We start from the raw sequence: 19,934 nt of genomic DNA on the forward strand, positions 1-19,934 counted from the left end.
TGAAGCCCATTATTAGGTCATTCCTTGGCCTCTTCTCTAAGGCTAAATAATGAGTTATTTTTTTTTCTCCTTTTTCAGTACGTCATATTTTTTCAAACATTTAATCATTTTTGTTGTTGAAAATTTGGGGACTTCCTGTGTCTGGAAATGCATTAAGCCTCAAACTTTGTAGCCCTAAGACTTTTCCTGCTACCTTTTAAAATACACCAAATAAAATTAAGACTAGGAGAAGAAAGCTGCTGCAATTTTTTTAAAAAAATCACAGAAGCCCCCCCCCAAAAAAAAACCCACCGAGTAGCTGTCTTTCTGGTTTTTGATTAAGAAGACATTTGTGAAATGAAACATACGTTATTGTCAGATAGGCCTGTTGTCTACTGACAATTGATCAACATGAATGTGGTCAGGTTTAGATGAATATCTGTACAACTCACGTAATTTTTAATGAAGAAAGTTAAAAGCTAAGCATGCCAAGAAAATAAGTATGACTCAAAAGTGGCGCTTTCTTAGTATATTAGAAGTATTACAGCTTCTAGTTACCAACGGCCTTTGAAGATGACTGGGCCATTATTGCAATACTTTTTAATATGCTTCTGGATTCAATTATTGCAGATTTTTACAATTATATTTGATCTCTAGTTAGTTTATAAGGGGACACTATCTTTGTCAGGTTTTAATATCAAGATTGTGATAGCTTTGTAAGTAAATATAGACATTTTCTATGCTTTCTGTTTGCTTTAGAACAGTTGAAATAGAATAAGATCAATCTGACATCTAATGTATGGTTGAACTCACTTCTAAAACTATCTGAGCCCCTTGACTTTCAAAGGTAGGTCTCTGATAATTCTTGCTATAGTTTAACATATCACACATATGGAAGACTTTATTTATCTATGTTCAATCTAGAGAATAGTAATGGAAGGATTACACATGTTCTCACCACTGAGTTGCAGAAACAGAACACTATCAGTGTCTTTGAAGGTCACTGTGTTCCCGTACCTGATCACCTCCTCCTGTCTGCCCTAACCCCCGTTAGACATAAACACAATCCTAACTTCAGTATGCTATTGCTTTGCTTTTTTTCATAGTTATACTATCTTTATCTTTGTATGTATTACTGAAGATTATATTATTTAGTTTAGTTGAAATTTATATTATAGAATTGTACTCTTCTATTTCTTTTGTCTTTTTTTGTTTTTTTGCCTATTTTTGTTTTGAGATTCATTTATATTTAATAATGCATCACTAGGTCATTTTCCGTTCACTTTACTACTTTGTAATAGTCCATTGTATGACTATTCCACAATTTATTTATCTATTCTACTGATGATGGACATTTGCGTTTTTTCAGTTTGAGAACTTCTGAATGTGTCTATATGACCATTTTGGTCCATGTCTCCTGCTATGAGAAGTCCTCTAATGTTTACACCAAAAGTGGAATTGTTGGATTGTGGAATGTACATATGTTCAACTTTATAAGGATATGTCCAATTGTTTTCCCTTAATGATTTTAACAATTTCCTGCTCCTACCAGGAGTGGATAAGAATTCCTATTGCTCGGCCTCCTTGCCAAGATCTCATTTGTGTGATTTTAAATTTTTTGCCAGATAGTTGCAAAGTGGTATCTTATTAAGGATTTAATTTACATTTCCCTGATCGGTAATGAAATTGGTCATCTTTTCAAATGTTTGCTGTCCATTCATAATTTCTTTCTGTGAAATACCTCTTTATGTGTTTTGCTTATTTGCTTTTTGGGTCGCTTATCTTTTTCTTATTGATTTATAAGAATTCTTTATCCATTTTGAATATAAATCATTTTGAGTTATATATATTGGAAATGTCTTCCAATTTCTAGCAACTCCTTTCATTCTGTGATTTCTCTTGATGAACATAAAGGCTTCATTTTATGATAGTTAAATTTATACATCTACTATTCATGCTTTGAATTTTTATTCTCTTTTAAAAATCTACTCCACACTGTAGATATAAAGATATTTTTCTCTATTGCACTTAAAACTATCATTATATTGTATTTATTTATTTTCCATCTTCCCACTAGAATCTAAATTCAATTAAGGCAGAATATTTGCTTGTTTTATTTATTTCGGTATCTCTAGCACATAGTGGGAACTCAATAAAAATTGTTGAAGGAAACCATGACTGAATGCCAGAGAGCGTGAAATGTTCTTCAGTATCTTGCATTAGCTCATTTTCATAAGAATGCAAGTCCTCTGAGGCTGTTTCCTCTCCCTAGTACTGCCATATTTTTCATATGTCTCATTTTCATCTCATAATCAGGTGGATCCATTTGGACTCGGTGTCTTCATATGTACCAGTAACAGAGGGGCTTGTCCTCAGGCTGCTCTCTGCACATCTTTGATTTCGTCCTTCTCCACTCTCAGACCTACAGCTGGCCTGTGGGTGGATGTATGCTGTTGCCATTCTGGTTCCTTCTGCTAGCAGGCTTTCATCCAGTGCATTTCTGTTCGACTGTGGTGTATTCTTCCCCTATTCCCAAGGCCCTCTTCCCAAGGTAGTCAGGGCTAATGCCTACCTCACAAATAACAAACCCTACCTTTCAAAGAACTAGAGTTCCCATTCTGCCTTTCTAGTTGTTTTGTTTCGGCTGCTATTGCTGTTTTCAGAGTAGTTTTTTACTCTTTACTGCATTTGGAAGAGATGGTAGTGAAAAGGAAGTTGGGGTAAAAGAATTGGTCAGTACCTTGAGTGCCTCAGGACTCACAACACAAGGGGCAGATGGGCAAGTGCCCACTTCTCTGTTGATTCTAGGCCATGTTTTTGCTCAAAGGAATCCGGATCTGGCAACAGAGGCAGTGAAGGGACTATGATTTTCCTAGCATTTATCAGGTGATATTTTTCATGAAACTGCAGTTTACAGCATTTCTGGGTAGTCTGGTTTTGTTTTGTTTGTCTAAATCAGATCCAAGTTTATTATAACACGCCTGACCCTGACATAAGGGAGATTTTCAGTAGCCTTGCGCGTTGGTATATTTTTCTGGGTTATCTTTTGTGAGGCAACATTAAGGAATGCTAGCCACATTCCATTTTGAGTGAAACCTCCTGTACTGCTATTTTCTAAGTGTATGCAGAAGCTCTTATATTTGGAAAATTCAAGTTCATTCACATTGCTACTGAATTAGCAATAGCTTATTATTATTACCTAGTTTTAAATCACTAGATATTAAAATTACTACTACTATTTCATTGTTGCCCCTGTTTTTTTTTCTGATTAAAAAATATATACTGAAATAAGCTCTGATAATCCAAAGAATATGTAATCATTCTTCTATAGCACTATACCAAAGACCTTATCCTATGGAATATTGTTTAGTTTCCTATCATTCAAAAACCATCTTTCCAATTTTTTAACTACTAGTTTAAGTAACATTAAGTAGATTACAGAATGGAGAAAACATAAAGAAGTATGATTGTAAACAATCTCAGTTATTCTGAAAGAAATCTGAAGGATAAAATAATAGCTTCCTTAACTTAGTTGCTCCTATGTATTATCTGAGAAAAAGTTTATTGAAGCACATTTTGACACTTTTAATCCACTGGAACGTCATTAGGAAAATGTTCTGAGAGTCATGAGAATGTTGACTAATTGGGCTGTTTGTCCCACATGGGATTACACCACTTCTTTCTGAATCAGAAGTTCCTGCTATTGCAACATGAATTTTTCTTTATTCTTTATTTTTCCCCCTTAGAAACAATCCATTTGGGTTCATTACATAGCCATTTGTTAGTTTGGGGGATTGTGCTTGTTTGTAACTACAATGAAGTCATACTAGACTGGGTCTGTATGTAAGTCAATGGGAGATCCCGCAGCTGCTCAGTGAATCATTCAGTGCAAAGGGTCACCCTAATATTTTAACCCCAAAGTCCTGCTTTCCCAAAGTAATGGGCAATTTTTATTTTAATCATCAAGAAGATTGGTTCAACTTTGGTTTACTTAGTACATGTTGTGCATACACATCAATCTGTAAAACTTTTTTAAAAATTCTATTGAAGTATAATATTCTCAGAGAAAGTGCATGAATCCTAAGTGTATATGGTGAACTTTCACAAACTGAGTACACCTGTGTAACTGCTACCCAGATCAGAAAGCACAACATGACCAGCACCCCAAAAGGTTTCCCATACCCCATTTTTGTCACTAACCCTCCTCACCAAGGGTAATCACTCTCCTGTTTTGTGTGTTTTTATACTTTATATAAATGGAATTATACATCATGTGTTACTTGGCTTCTTTCATTCTTCATTATGTTTATGAGACTCATATAAATTTTTTCATGAGTTGTGTTTGTTCATTTTCCATTTCTACCTTATTGCTATGGAGTGTCCCGTTGATAAATACAACACAATGTATTCAGTGTTCATTCTGTTGTCAGCAGACATTTGATGAGTTTTCTTTTTCTTTTTTTTTTTAGGAGGGTTAGGCCTATTATGAATACTCTGTTATGAACATTCCAATACATCTTTTTTGGTTAAAGTATACACACACACACACACACACAAGTCCTGTTGAATATGTAATGAGGAGTAGAATTACTGGGTCATAGTTTTGTGTATGTTCAGATTTAATAGATAAGCCAGGTTTGCCAGCGTGGTTGAATGTACTTACACTAGCAATGTACAAGAATTCCAGTTGCTCTACCGCCTCACAAATATTTGGCATATTTTGTCTTTTTCATTTTAGCCATTCTGGTCGATATGTATGGAATGTGGTTTAATTGATATTTCCCTGATGATAATGAAACTGAGTATCTTTTTATATGATTATTAGTAATTTGCATATCTTTCTGTGTGAACTGTCTGTTCATATGTATATATATGCTGAATATTTTCTGTTTTTCTGTGGGTTACCTTTTCACTCTCTTAATGCAGTCTTTTGATGACTAGAGATTCCTAATTTTAAAAAAACACTCTCACATATTAAAGATCTTAGTAAATATTTATAAAATTGTTAACCAATGTGTGAGGATCTCAGTAGTGACATGTTTAACTCAAACTATAATTTATTATTTTTTCTTTTATGGTTTATACTTTTTGTATCCAGTTTAAGATATCTTTGCCTACTCTAAATTGGCAAAGTTATTCTATGCCTTCCTCTAAAATCTCTTTAGATATGTAATTCATCTGACTCCATATTTGTATGTTTTATAATGATCAAGATACGTTGTTTTTCAAACCAATATTCTATATACCCCAGCATCACTATGCTTGGTTTTTAACTTGTTTGAAATGTGTCCACAAAATTTAGTTTCAGTGAATTTTTTTTATATTGTCTTAGAATTACTAATACTTCCTGACAAAAATTTCAAACCTGTGATGATTTAAAATGTGTAATATAATTTCTAGATTTATTTAATACTAATGTCAGTTGAAATTTCCCTTAAAAGTTCTCCTGTTCAATTGGATCTAGTTTTGAAATCCAGCTATTTATTTATTCAACATCAATCTATAATGCATAAAACAATTTTTAAAAAATATTGTTCTCATTTTCTCATTTAAATCAATTCAATACATGTTTATTATGTTTCTTCTAGAATTTAGGACAGTTAAGAATGTGGTTGAAGTTTCGAGCTTCATTTTTGTGTCATTTAGGTTTTAAGCCATATAATAAATTTATCAAATATCTGTCAGTAATAAGCCAATTTCTTTAGTAGTCAAATTATATTAATAAATAAAGGTACAAAGTGAGGATTTTTATTACTATTAGGATAGCCTTAGACCCCTTATATAATTCCTCCTTACCAAGTTTTCCACTAATAATGACACATATCTTTAAAGACATAAAAATAGAAAAGAAAATATAAAAGTTCCATTTTTATATTTTGAATACCTATAAATGTTTGCTCTTTGATGTCATTTTTGCTTAGTTTTATTTTTTGTCTTTTTATTATTTGTTCTAGGTTGTACTGGTCAGTGGACATCTGGACAGCTGGGATGTTGGGCAGGGTGCCATGGATGATGGCGGTGGAGCCTTTATATCATGGGAAGCACTCTCACTTATTAAAGATCTTGGTAAATATTTAGAAAATTGTTAACTAACGTGTGAGAATCTCAGTAGTGACATATTTAACTCAAAACACAAAATGCTTAACAGATTAGTTACCATGGTATGTTCAAAGATCCTCTTGAGGTCAGTTGATTCCCAGAAAAGAAACAACTTATCTGCTTAAAGAAATTTTTATTCATGTGTACTCCAGACATCTAAAGTGTCAAATGTTGTTATCTGCCACTGGGGAAAATGAACAAGCAAATAAAACTGAAGCAAACATAACCACACCAGCTAAAAATATGCAAGGAGAATATGACAAAATGCAAAGAAAAATCAGCAGCACCTCCTACTTCCTTGCCCTTATTCATCTTAACACATTATCAGACTATTAGGACAATGGATAAAGGCCAGGCATTTTTCCATCATAGAAATAAAAGAGTAACCTAGGATAGAAAGAATGATTTCCATTGCCACAATAAGGAATCCAGACAGATAATTCTTTGTTGCAAGGTCTGTCCCATGCATGACAGGATGTTTTGCAGCATCCCTGACCTCTTCCCACTAGAAGCCAGTAGCACCCTCCCCTAACCTCAAGTTATGATAACCAAAAATGACTCCAGACATTGCCAGATGTCCCCTGGGGGGCCAGGGGAAGCAGTTGCCCCAGTTTGAGAACCACTAATATAAACTAATAAAATTATCTAGGTAACCTGAATACAGGGTCATTTTGTTAAAGAAAACAAACTAATTGGAAATCTTACACTGTATATACACTATGACAGAAAAGATTTTGACCACCTACTTTGTTTTTTATAAAGCATTTTGTAAAACCTGGGCATGTAGGTTTAAAGCATCTCCTTTGTTCTTAAGGCTCTTAGAATGGAGTGGGTAACCTTCACACATACATATACACATAGTTATCAATATAGACGTAATTTCAATATCTAATTTTAGAATTGGGGAAGGTTTGAGAGAGAAGTTATCCAGCAAATAAACCTGAAAATCACACATTCCTTCAGAGAAGCTCTGGGAGATGCTGTGTTAATTCTCTCCTCCTCTTCTCTTAAAAATATTCCCTTGGCTATCTCTTCTTTCTGTTTCTCATATCAGTCCAGAATGAAGTGAGTTCTAGAGGAAAGCAGGAGAAAGTCAAACATTTTTCCTCTTCAAAAAGCACCGATAATGATTTTGGACATTAATTTTATTTCAGTATGTTCGACCAGCTTGATTGGAAGCACAGTGGTGGAGTAAAAAGAAAAACTTTCTTTAGACCCATTTGAATTGGACTTTAGGTCACTTTGTGCTACAAACTACATTTTAGGCCTTAAGCAAGTCATTTGAATGCTCTGGATTCATTTTCCTCATTTCTCTTTAACTGTAAGCTTCAGAGTATTTCATTTGCACTAGATTGGAATAAAAATTGTATCTTCTTTAAGCTTTGAATCTTACTTCTTTGGTATTCAGCATGGGACCCTAAATCACTGTTAATTGAATTGAATTCAATTGCATGGACAAGTGTCAAATACCGCGCAAAAGTGAATTGAGCATCTTTTACTGGTTCTCAAAGTACATTGACTTCAGTTGCTTTTGATAGCTAGTGACCAGTCTCTTTAATTCAGGACTTAAATCTCCAAAAGATTTCTGAACGTCTATATAAAGATGTGAATAGACCTCTAAAATAAAGAGTAATATTTCTTTTGAGTAGGCGTTATGAGGCACCATAGTATATTGTTAAAAACATAGGATTCTGGAGCCAGACTGCCAGGGTTTAAATCTCAGCTCTACAATTTCTTAGGTGTGTGGCCTTAGGCAAGTTACTTTACCTCTCTGTGCCTCAATTTTCTCATCTGTGTAATGGGATAATAATGGTTCCTATCTCATACAGTTGCTTTGAAAATTAAATAAGCTATTCACAGAATATACTTAGAACGTGGGCTGGGCCAACCCAAGTTATCAATAAATGTTAACTTTTATAACTTAATAAGCATGATTCTGACAGTACCATTTTTTTAATGTAAGAGAAGATTATAATTTAGTTTACCTCCCTCCCGATTAGTGATTACTTTGCCTCCTAACTTTGTATATTTGCTATATTAATGTAACTTTAGGGCCAGTTCCTATGTATCCCTAAAATATCCTTTCCCTTTTCTACTTAAGTCACCATCCCTTGTACGATAGAAACCTACTGACCTCTCCACTTTTTTTCATTTCATACTAAATTTTTAGAAGTCTTAAATTTCTCCTGGTCACTTCTATATCCTGCTTATGTTTAATGCCCAGTATCTACCTCTGCACCTCACTTTCTGTGATTGCGCCCATTGAGTCTTACTCTTTAATTTTGAAATTGTGGATTTCTATTTGTAGGTTGCCTACGTATTTTAATATGAAGAGCTAGGTTCAGCATGTGATGTATGAATTCTGGATGAAAATTGCTGATATACTTGAACTAGAAATACAGCTTTGGGCTTGAGGCCAAGAAATAAGTTCATAATTATATTACTTAATTACATGGAATCCAATCTGTTTAATTGGTAAAATGTGAAAGCTCTGTGGCAATCTCTTTTTCCAAGAAAAATGAGACTCCTTTTGGATGTTATTCCTTGGATGATGTGTCATGCAGCATGTCAGAGTCCCTCAGTGGAGCTTGTTAATTTGAAGAGTTGGTCCAGTGGAGATCTCTGATATTTGGAAATATTTTTCTAAGATTCATCCTTCTGGTATCTTCTTCTTTGTCTTCCCCTCTCATCACTCTTATAGATTCACTTTTTCACTCAAGCCTTCAGCTTAAATTATATTCAATTAATCTAACAGAAGAGTTATTTGTGCTTTGTAAATATAATCAGCCATTCCCGAGTAACCGTCTACAGAAGGCTATTTGCTGTGAAGTGTTGTTGAGTACTTTTCTGTGTTTGTGGTTTACTGGACTTGAAACTGTTTATTTGAAATGTTATTTCCTGGAATGTTCTGGTGTCAGTGCCCAAAGCCTATGGCCAATGATGCTCCAAAATCCGCATTTGGCACTTAGAAAATAAACTACCATCCATCCCAAATTCTTCCAACTGTATCATTTGCTGTGAAGTTAGAATTTTGAGTTTTCAGGTCTAAAGAAATGAAAGATATGAGAATTAACAGTATTACCTGGTTGTTGGAATGTGGGACATATAAGAAACATTTTTCCAGAAAAAATGTAAATGTTGAGCCTCCTGACCATGATTACTATAGAGCTTGAAAGTCTATGTTTTAGAAAAATATTTTATTGGTATGTTTCTTCATTCATTCACTCAACAAATACTTGTGCATTGACTGCTTGTTCATGTATCAGATGCCTTGCACCCAAGAGGAAAGAGAAATGGCCCTTTCAGTCCTTGAAGCAGGAGAGACATTTAATTCAAAAATTGCAGTGAAATTGTGGTTAAGTTCTCTGAATGTAGCATGTACGAATTACTTTGGACACTTGGTAAAGAGACGGACCAACATGGCTTGACTGGGTCAGAGCAACTTCACTAAGATGTTATTTGAACTTTCTTTTATAAAGATAAATAGAAATTCCTGAGGCGAACGGTGCAGAATGAAGTATTCCCAGCAGAGTACAGAGCTTCTAGTTCTGCCCGTCATTAAAAATGAGAAGAAAATTGTTGACAGTAGCAGTCTTGGGATTATGAGGGGAGGCAGGGGTTGTGGAATTACAGGAGAGATTCACTTTTTACCTGATATATTTATATAATGTTATATTTTTGTGTAATAAGTGTGTGTTACTTCAATAATCAAGCAAAAGCCATCAAATACTCCCCTACCCCCAGTTCCAAAAAAGAAATGAAAAAGAAAAGAGTTTTGGTATTGTCATTATCATAAACACCCTGTTAACAGAAACAACAGGGCAGAGGTAAGGAGTTGGAAGAGTTGTCCAGGAGTCACCAAGCCTCTCTGGCCCAGAATACAACCATGAAGACAGCCAAAGGCTTGCCAGGGCTTTGATTCAAGTTCCACTGTAGCTAGAGCTTTATGCAGCCATTTCCAATGCAGTGGGTTCTCTTTTAGAAGTGGGGACCCATCTGGGAAGAAGGTTTTCTTCCCTAAGGCTCTGGTCAAGTCTTTCTTGGAAAAGCCCCAGGAAATGCAATTCAGAGTAACAGAGAAGAAAATGAACAGCCTCCAGTGAAATGGAAGCCTAAAGGGTAGAACTAGAGATGGCTGGAGTCCTGAAACGAATCTGGGACTAGCCCAGACCTACAAAAGATATCTCCTTTGGAAAGGACCTCCCCACTGGGTTTAGCCATACTGCTGGGTATAATAAAAGTGTTGAGATCTAGCACTGACTGAAGATTACTATTGTAAGCATTGTGCTAAGCACTCCACTAAATACATATTCTCCTTTATTCCTGAAAATAAACCCAAGCAGTAGGTAAATTGTGTTATATTCATTTTACAGAAGAGGACACCAAAGCAGAGAAAAGCTAAGTACCTTGCCCAAGGTCAGCAGCTGTTACGTGAAAAATTTAAATCTAGGCAGCCTGATGCCATGCCCAATACTCTTAAGTACTTTATAATATTGTTTTAATGGAACAACTTTCCCAGTCTGTTTCTAGGAACACTTATCCTCAGGATAACAAGAGATATAAAGAAAGGGGGGGACAGTGTCCTATGGTCAAATAAGTTTGGGAAATCCCTCTTGGTAATTTCTGTATTAGTAAATAACATTTGTTGGGAGAGTATTCCGTGGGTATAGTGTACTTTGGAACACAGTACCCTGCGGTATTTTTTGAGGTGGCAGAACTGAGTAAGAATACAAGAATCCTTACACGGATGTGCTTCTGGAAGTGAGTACAAATACCCTTGGATTTGTTTTCATTCTAGATTTTCTAGGCTACATTGGGAGCTTGAGATTACCAGAATATTGACAAACTAGAACCATATGATGATTCCTTAATTGGCATGATAGAGCCTATTCTTGTGTTTCTCCCTGAAGAACACTTGTATCCACCCAAGTGCAAATTCTAGCTGACAACTAACTTTTTATCTGAGTCTATTTTATTCAAAATGAATGTAGTATTATTGGAAACATTTGAAATATGCTAAGGACTCTTTCTACCAGGTTTTTCTATGGCCCCAGATGAACCTGAATTTGGTAAGTTTTTTTTATTTTCTAAAAGGAATTTTTATTTTAAAACATTCCATGAACTCTCCCTATTGCCATGTTGGATAGTCTTTCTGCACAATTATTTGGGAACAAAGGAAGGGAGACTAATGGCCCCTGGAAAGATATCCTGTTAAAATCACTGGTCCTCAATATGTTTGGCAAAAAATACATCTGCTTGTGAAACTGTCCAGGAAATTAACTTGTTCTAAATCTTAAATATTTTCCCCAACATTAAATTTTATTTTTATTAATTTAAATGTTAATGTGTAGATGCTGCTTGCTTCTTTGGTTCTGAATTTTGGTCTTGATGTTTTATAATTGTACTTATTGAGGAAAATACCTAAAACAGTAGAAGAATTAGAAACTTGAAGAAATTGTGAAGAAGGATTAAAGTGGCAGATAGGAGGCAGGACTAGCTTGCAGCTCCCATTCTAACAGAGAGAGCAGTGTGTGGAGAGTCACATAGTGAACTTTTGCTCCAAGAACTACCTCAGGAACATACCAGGAAAGCCAGGAGAATCCTCACACCCTTTGAAGGAACTGGATCACTGCTGCAGGCTCCCTGAGATGCCAAAAAAACTGAGTCTGTTTGCTTTCTCAAAGGAGAGGTTCATGGTCTGGGGCAAGTTCTCAGCCCTAGTCACCTGCTGCATGGAAATAGATTTGGTGCTGTTATGGGGGCACTATGGGAGTGAGACCGGCCTTCAGGATTGCAGGCTGCATGGGAGCAGGGTAAGGCCTGTGACTGCCAGCTTTCCTCCACCTCCCTGGCAACTTGTATGACTCAGCAGAGAGGGCCATAATCCCCCTGGGAATATAACTCCATTGGACTGGGATCCACACCCTCACAGCCCACAGCAGCAGCAGCAAACCCTGCCCAAGCAGAGGCTGAACTCAGACATGCCTACCTCTGCCCCCACCTGGTAGTCTTTCTCTACCTGCCCTGGTAGCCAAAGACAAAGGTCATAATCTTTTGGGAGCTCTATGGCCCTGCCCATTACCTGAGAAACCACTTAACCAAGTGTCCCTAGGGCAACTAGGAACACAGCTGATACACTCTTGTCAGTGCCACCTCCTGGCTGGAGGCCAACCAACACTCTAAACAAAAACCCAACCAAGGATCCTCACACAGACCACTTCACTCCCCTGCTAATTCTATCAGAGCAGGTGCTTGGCATCCATGGCTGCAAGACCTGAAGACAGATCACATCACAGGACTCTTTGCAGACACTCCCCAGTATCAGCATGAAGCCCAGCAGCTCCTCTGGGTGGCTAGACCCAGAAGAGCAAAAGCAATCACTACATTTCAGCTCTCAGGAAGCCCCATTTCTAGGGGAAGAGGGAGAACATCACATCAAGGGAGCACCCTGTGGGACAAAAGAATCTGATTAGCAGCCCTGAATCCCAGACCTTCCCTCTGACATAGTCTACCCAAATGAGACGGAACCAGAAAAACATCTGGGTAATATGAGAAAACAAGATTCTTTTACACCCCCAAAAGATGATACCAGTTCACCAGCAATGGATCCAAACCAAGATGAAATCTCCAAATTGCTAGAAATAGAATTCAGAAGGTTGATTATTAAGTTAATCAAGGAGGCACCAGGGAAAGGTGAAGTCCAACTAAAAGAAATAAAAAATATGATATGGGATATGAAACAAAAAATCTTCAGTGAAATAAACAGCATAAATATAAAACAATCACAACTTCTGGAAGGCAAGAAATGCAAACTGCACTGGAAAGTCTCAGCAATGGAATGGAACAAGCAGAAGAGAGAACTTCAGAGTTCAAAGACAAAGATTTCAAATTAACCCAATCTGTCAAAGACAAAAAAAGAAGAATGAAAAAATTGAACAAAGCCTCCAAGAAATTTGGGACTATGTTAAACATCCAAACCTAAAAACAAGTGGTGTTCTCAAGGAAGAAGAGAAATCTAAATGTCTAAAAAACATATTTGATAGAATAATCAAGGAAAATTTCCCTGGCCTTCCTAGAGATCTAGACATCCAGATACAAGAAACTCAAAGAACTCCTGGGAAATTCATTGCCAAAAGATCATCACCTAGGCACATAGTCATCAGGTTAACTAAAGTCAAGATAAAGGAAAGAATCTTAAGAGCTCTGGGGCAAAAGCATCAGGTAACCTATAAAGGAAAAACCCATCAGATTAACAGCAGATTTCTCAGCAGAAACCCTACAAGCTAGATGGGATTGGAATCCTATTTTTAGCCTCTTTAAATAAAACAATTATCAGCCAAGAATTTTGTATCCAGCAAAACTAAGCTTCATAAATGAAGGAAAGATACAGTCTTTTCCAGACAAACAAATGCTGAGAGAATTCACCACTACTGAGCCAGTACTACAAAAACTGCTAAAAGGAGCTCTAAGTCTTGAAAAAAATCCTTGAACTATACCAAAATAGAATATCCTTAAAGCATAAATCTTACAGAACCCACATAACAATAACACAATTTTAAAAAAGGTAATCAGGCAACAAATAGCATGATGAATAAAATAGTACCTCACATGTCAATACTAACATTGATTGTAAATGGCTTAAATGCTCCACTTAAAAGATACAGAATGACAGAATGGATAAGAATGCAACCAAGTGTCTGATGTCTTCAGGAGACTACCCTCACACATAAGGACTCACATAAACTTAAGACAAAGGAGTAGAAAAAGATACTCCATACAAATGGATACCAAAAGTGAGCAGGCATAGCTATTCTTATATCAGAAAAAACAAACTTTAAAGCAATAGCAGTTTTAAAAGATGAAGAGGGACATTATATAATAATAAAAGGACTAGTCCAACAGGAAAATATCACAATTCTAAATATATATGCACCTAACACTGGAGATCCCAAATTTATAAAACAATTACTATTAGACCTAAATAGTGAGATAGACAGCAACACAATGATATGGGGGACTTGAATACACCACCGATAGCACTAAACAGATCATCAAGATAGAAAGTCAACAAAATAAAACTGGACCTAAATGATACCCTACAAGTGAACTTAACAGATATTTACATGACATTCTACCCAACAACTGCAGAATATACATTCTATTCATCAGCACATGGAACATTCTCTGAGACAGACCATATGATAGGCCACAAAACAAGTCTCAGTAAATTTAAGAAAATCAAAATTATATCAAGTATTCTCTCAGACCACAGTGGAATAAAATTGATAATCAACTCCAACAGGAACCCTTAAACCCATGCAAATACATGGAAATTAATTAGCCTGTTCTTGAATGATCATTGGGTCAACAATGAAATCAAGATGGAAATTTAAAAATTTTTTGAACTGAATAATAATAGTGACACAGCCTATCAAAACCTCTGGGATACAGCAAAAGGGGTGCTAAGAGGAAAGGTCATAGCATTAAATGCCTAAACCAAAAATCCGAAAGAGAACCAATAGACAACCTAAGGTCATGCCTCATGGAACTGGAGAAACAAGAACAATCGAAACCTAAACGCAGCAGAAGAAAAGAAATGACGAAGATCAGAGCAGAATTAAATGAAATTAAAAAAGAAAAAAATAAATGAAACAAAAGCTGGTTCTTTGAAAAGATAAATAAAACAGATAGACCATTAATGAGATTAACCAAGAAAAGAAAAGAGAAGATCCAAATAAGCTCAATTAGAAATGAAATGGGAGATATTACAACTGGTACCACAGAAATACAAAAGATTATTCAAGGATACTGTGAACACCTTTACATACATAAACTAGAAAACCTAGAGGAGATGGATAATATATAGATGGAAGTATACAACCCTCCTAGATTAAACCAAGAAGATATAGAATCTCTGAACAGACCAGTAACAGGCAGTGAGATTGAAATGGTAATAAAAAAAAAATTCCAAACAAAAAAAAGTCCAAGACCAGACAGATTCATGGCTGAATTCTATCAGACATTCAAAAAAGAATTGGTACCAATTCTACTATCAAAGGATAAAGAAATAGAGAATCATCCCTAAATCATTCTATGAAGCCAGTATCACCCTAATACCAAAACCAAGGGAGGACATAACAAAAAAAGAGAGAGAGAGAGAGAGAAAACTACAGACCAATATCCCTGATGAATATAGATGCTAAAATCCTCAACAAAATACTGGCAAACTGAATCCAACAGCATATCAAAAAGATACTTCACCATGATCAGGTGGGTTTCATACTATGGATGAAGGGATGATTTAAGAGATGTAAGTCAATAAATATGATACATCACATAAACAGAATTAAAAACAAAAATCACATGATCATCTCAATAGATGCAGAAGAAGCATTTGACAAAATCCAGCATCTTTGATTAAAACCCTCAGCAAAATTGGAATAGAAGGGACATACCTTAAGGTAATAATAGCCATCTACAACAAACCAATAGCCAACATTATACTGAATAGGGAAAGTTGAAAGCATTCCCCCTGAGAACTGGAACAAGACAAGGATTCCCATTTTCACCACTTCTATTCAACATAGAATTGGAAGTCCTAGCCAGAGTCATCAGACAAGAAAAAGATATCAAGGGCATCCCAGTCAGTAAAGAGGAAATTAAACTGTCACTGTTGTCACTGTTTGCTGATGATATGATTTTATACATAGAAAATCCTAAAGACTCATCCAAAAAGCTTCTAGAACTGTTAAATGAATTCAGCAAAGGTTCAGGATACAAAATTAATGTACACAAATCAGTAGATCTTCTATATACCAACAGCAACCAAGCTGAGAATCAAATTAAGAACTCAACCCCTTTCACAATAGCTGCCAAAAAAAAAGGAAAAGAAAAAAACTTAGGATTATACCTAACCAAGGATGTAAAAGACCTCTACAAGTAAAACTAAAAAGCACGGCTGAAAGAAATCATAGACGACACCAGCAAATGGAGACACATCCCATGCTCATGGATAGGTAGCATCAATATTGTGAAAATGACCATACTGCCAAAAACAATCTATAAATTCATTGCAATTCCTATCAAAATATCACCATCATTCTTCACAGAAGTAGAAAAAAAAATCCTAAAATTCATATCATACTAAAAAAGAGCCCACATAGCCAAAGCAAGACCAAGCAAAAAGAACAAATCTGGAAGCATCACATTACCCTACTTCAAACTACACTATAAGGCCTTAGACACCAAAACAGCATGGTACTGGTATAAAAATAGGCATATAGACCAATGGAACAGAAGAGATAACCCAGAAATAAACCCAAATACTTACAAACTGATCTTTGACAAAGCAAACAAAAACATAAAGTGGAGAAAAGACGCCCATTCAATAAGTGGTAATTTCAATAAATGGTGCTGGGATAATTGGCAAGTCACATATAGAATGAAACTGGATCCTCATCTCTTACCTTACATAAAAATTAACTCAAGATGGAACAAAAACTTTAAGAGCTGAAACCACACAGATTCTAGAAGATAAAATTGGAAAAAGTCTTCTAGACATTGGCTTAGGCAAAGACTTCATGACCAAGAACCCAAAAGCAAATGCAACAAAAACAAAGATAAACAGATGGGACTTAATTAAACTAAAAAGCTTCTGCACAACAAAAGAAATCATCAGCAGAGTTAACAGACAACCCACAGAGTGGGAGAAAATCTTTACAATCTATACATCTGACAAAGGACTAATATCCAGACTCTAAGAACTCAAATAAATCAGCAAGAAAATTACAAACAGTCCCATCAAAAAGGGGGCTAAGGAAATGAATAGACAATTTTCAAAAGAAGATATACAGATGGCCAACAAGCGTATGGAAAAATGCTCAACATCACTAATAACGAGGGAAATGCAAATAAAAAGCACAATGTGGTACCACCTCATGCCTGCAAGAATGGCTATACTCAAAAAAAAAAAAAAAAAAAGATGTTGGCAGGGATGCAGTAAAAGGGAACACTTTTACACTGTTGGTGGGAATGTAAACTAATACAAGCACTGCAGAAAACAGTGTGGAGAATCTTTAAAGAACTAAAAGCAGATCTACCATTTAATCCAGCAATCTCACTACTAGGTATCTACCCAGAGGAAAAGAAGTCATTATATGAAAAAGATACTTGCACACTCATGTTTATAGCAGCATGATTTGCAATTGCAAAACTGTGGAACCAGTCCAAATGCCTGTCAATCAATGATGGATAAAGAAAGTGTGATTTACATATATATATATATTTTTATATATATATATAAAAAATGGAATATTACTTAGCCACAAAAAGGAACAAATAATGGCATTCAAAGCAACCTGGATGTAATTGCAGACCATCATTCTAAATGAATTAACTCAGGAATGGAAAACCAAACATCGTATGTTCTCATCCACATGTGGGAGCTAAGCTATGAGGACGCAAATGCATAAAAATGATACATTGGACTTTGGGGACTCAAGGGAAAGGATGGGGGGTGGCAAAGAATAAAAGACTGCACATTGGATACAGTGTATATATTTCTCGGTTGATGGGTGCACCAGAATCTCAGAAATCACCACTAAAGAACTTATTCATGTAACCAAACACCAACTGTTCCCCAAAAACCTATTGAAATAAAAAAAAAATTTTTTAACAATTTGTTCCTTTCCTTTTTTTAATTATGTGTAAAACTAGGTTTATGGCCATGGGGCATCTGTGACTCCTCCTCATTTTCTTTAGAGGATGATCTTCTCATTTTTTATTCAGATATGTTATTTCCTCTAGAGGCAACTTATGTTAGTGTCTGGCTTTTTCGTAAGACCCATGGCAGATACATATTTTTTTTTCTGCTGGGAATTGCTGAGAGCTTTTCCTGAGGTTTGAACACATTTACAAGCTTCACTAACACACTCAACAACCTTATGTCTCATTCAGCTTACACAGACATTTCTACTAGCATATGTAAAAAGACAAATTGTGTGTAAATTGATTTGCAAAATACATCTGTGAGATAAAGATTTGTTTACAATGAGTCACTTAGAATGTGGTCTACCTTTTAGTCTGGATTTGGTATGAGAGGTTCCATAGTCATTGTAGAGCCTTAGCCTGCATGAATATTGCTGTTGTTATTGTATCATTTATTTAGAATATATAATTTCTGTGCAAAAGTAGATACCACCCAGGGTATACAACATGATGACCAGTTCTTTTCTGTCTGATAGAGAGTCTAGAGGGGTGGCAGATTAATGCTATGAGAGGGCCCCCTTTTCTACAGCATACTCAGCTTCCTCCCCGACATATGCTTTGATTTGGCCTTAGAAAGTGAAGACATGTGGTTGTAAAGGAAACGGAAGCTTAAGAAATTGGTATCATTTATCCTGGAGAATAAGGGCCATGGAAAATCTTACTAATAGTATCCTTAGTGCCCCAGTGGATTTCCTCCCACCCAAGAATGGAATACATACAAGTCCATGGTAGGGCTGTCTGGAAAACCTCAGCTACCTTATTGCAATGGCATCATCGCTGTTACACACACTTGGCTTACAAGGAGATGTCTTATTTCAGTAAGAAGCTTTGACTGCCCACTTCATGTCAAGCAAATAATGTGGACAGGACACAGTTCCTTGCATCAAGGAGCTCATAGTCAGGTGACAATGGCTTCACATGGATAGAGGCATTTAAACTATGCCTTGAAAAGCTAGGAATTGGGAAAAGAAAGAACAAATTAGAATTCATGAAAGTACATAGTTTGAGGAGTAGAAGATGTCTTCATAAATCTAGAGCAATGGGTGAGTGAGGAGGGGTGGGAAATGAGTCAAGTGAAGGGCAAGAGTTTGTGAAGGGAACTGGATGCAAAGCTAAAGATTGGAGTTGGTGCTGTAGGCAGCAGGCACCGTTAATGATTTTAAGCGTGATAGGACTTCTTTCTAAAATAGAGATATCGTGTTGACTATTTTAATTGCTAAAGTACTGTGATAAATAGAATAGAGATATAGAAAAACAGAGTAGGGAGATCTCAATTATAATGAGCCTGGAGAACTACAGCTTTGGAGTTGCTTAGCAAATCTTATTTGCTGTGGTGGATGAGCCAGCTTCTACCTCTCTATGTTAAATATACCAAAGAGGAAGTGATGGGGTTTCCAGGGATGCTGTGTTCTTTGCCTACACACTTCTCTGCATCATGCTAATGCTGCATTTTGTAAAAGCTGTGGTTTACCCAGCTCTGAATGAATTTTGTTCCAGTAAACTTGCCTAAAAACAGAAGTCTGCAAAAAATGAGAAAATATGCTATGAACATCTGATCAGACCTTTATGGTTAACTGGGTTTTTTTTAATTGCCATGGAACATAAGGGTTTAGTTCAGTCTATTCTTAGGCTCCTCAACTCCTGCAAACATTCTCAAAAATAAGCACTAGGAAAAGAATGTTTCTACTGGGTATGTGACAGGATAAAGAAAGTATTGAAGGAAGTTGACTATTGTAAGAGTACTTATTTGTAATCCTGCCAGTGCCCTCCTCATATTAGATAATCATTATTGATGAGCTGATGCTTGGCTCATGTTCTTGCATGACACTAGCATTTTCAGAGTACATGTGACCCAGATCTCACTGATTTTTCAACCTTTAAGTCCTCGTTTCTTAATCCTTAAATAATTCAAAATCTCTAGGTAAGTGAGAGGCAGCGTGAATAGTAGAATAAGTATATGCTGTATGTTAGAACATCTTGGATTCCAATCCTTCTATGCTATCTAGTAGTTGTATTTTCCTGGACAAATTATTTAACATTTTATCATTATTTTATATATGTATTTTGAAACAGAGTCTTGCTCTGTTGCT

At 35.9% G+C, this 19,934-nt stretch overlaps 2 protein-coding genes across 19 annotated transcripts in view; one reads left to right on the forward strand and one right to left on the reverse strand.

The window, feature by feature from the left end:
- The window catches only part of CPQ (carboxypeptidase Q), a 491,970-nt gene that overhangs the window by 308,643 nt on the left and 163,393 nt on the right, over positions 1-19,934 (forward strand). For all 18 annotated transcript variants that reach the window (XM_073999152.1, XM_073999150.1, XM_073999151.1 and 15 more), the window contains one exon: positions 5,934-6,045. In XM_073999152.1, coding sequence (XP_073855253.1) covers positions 5,934-6,045 — 112 coding nt within the window. The remainder of the gene's footprint in view (positions 1-5,933; positions 6,046-19,934) is intronic.
- Positions 1-19,934, reverse strand: part of TSPYL5 (TSPY like 5) — a 329,325-nt gene that overhangs the window by 6,192 nt on the left and 303,199 nt on the right. The gene's annotated exons all lie outside the window — the stretch shown is intronic.

This window comes from Macaca fascicularis, chromosome 8, assembly GCF_037993035.2.
Source record: "Macaca fascicularis isolate 582-1 chromosome 8, T2T-MFA8v1.1".
In the NCBI taxonomy this organism is placed as follows: domain Eukaryota; kingdom Metazoa; phylum Chordata; class Mammalia; order Primates; family Cercopithecidae; genus Macaca; species Macaca fascicularis.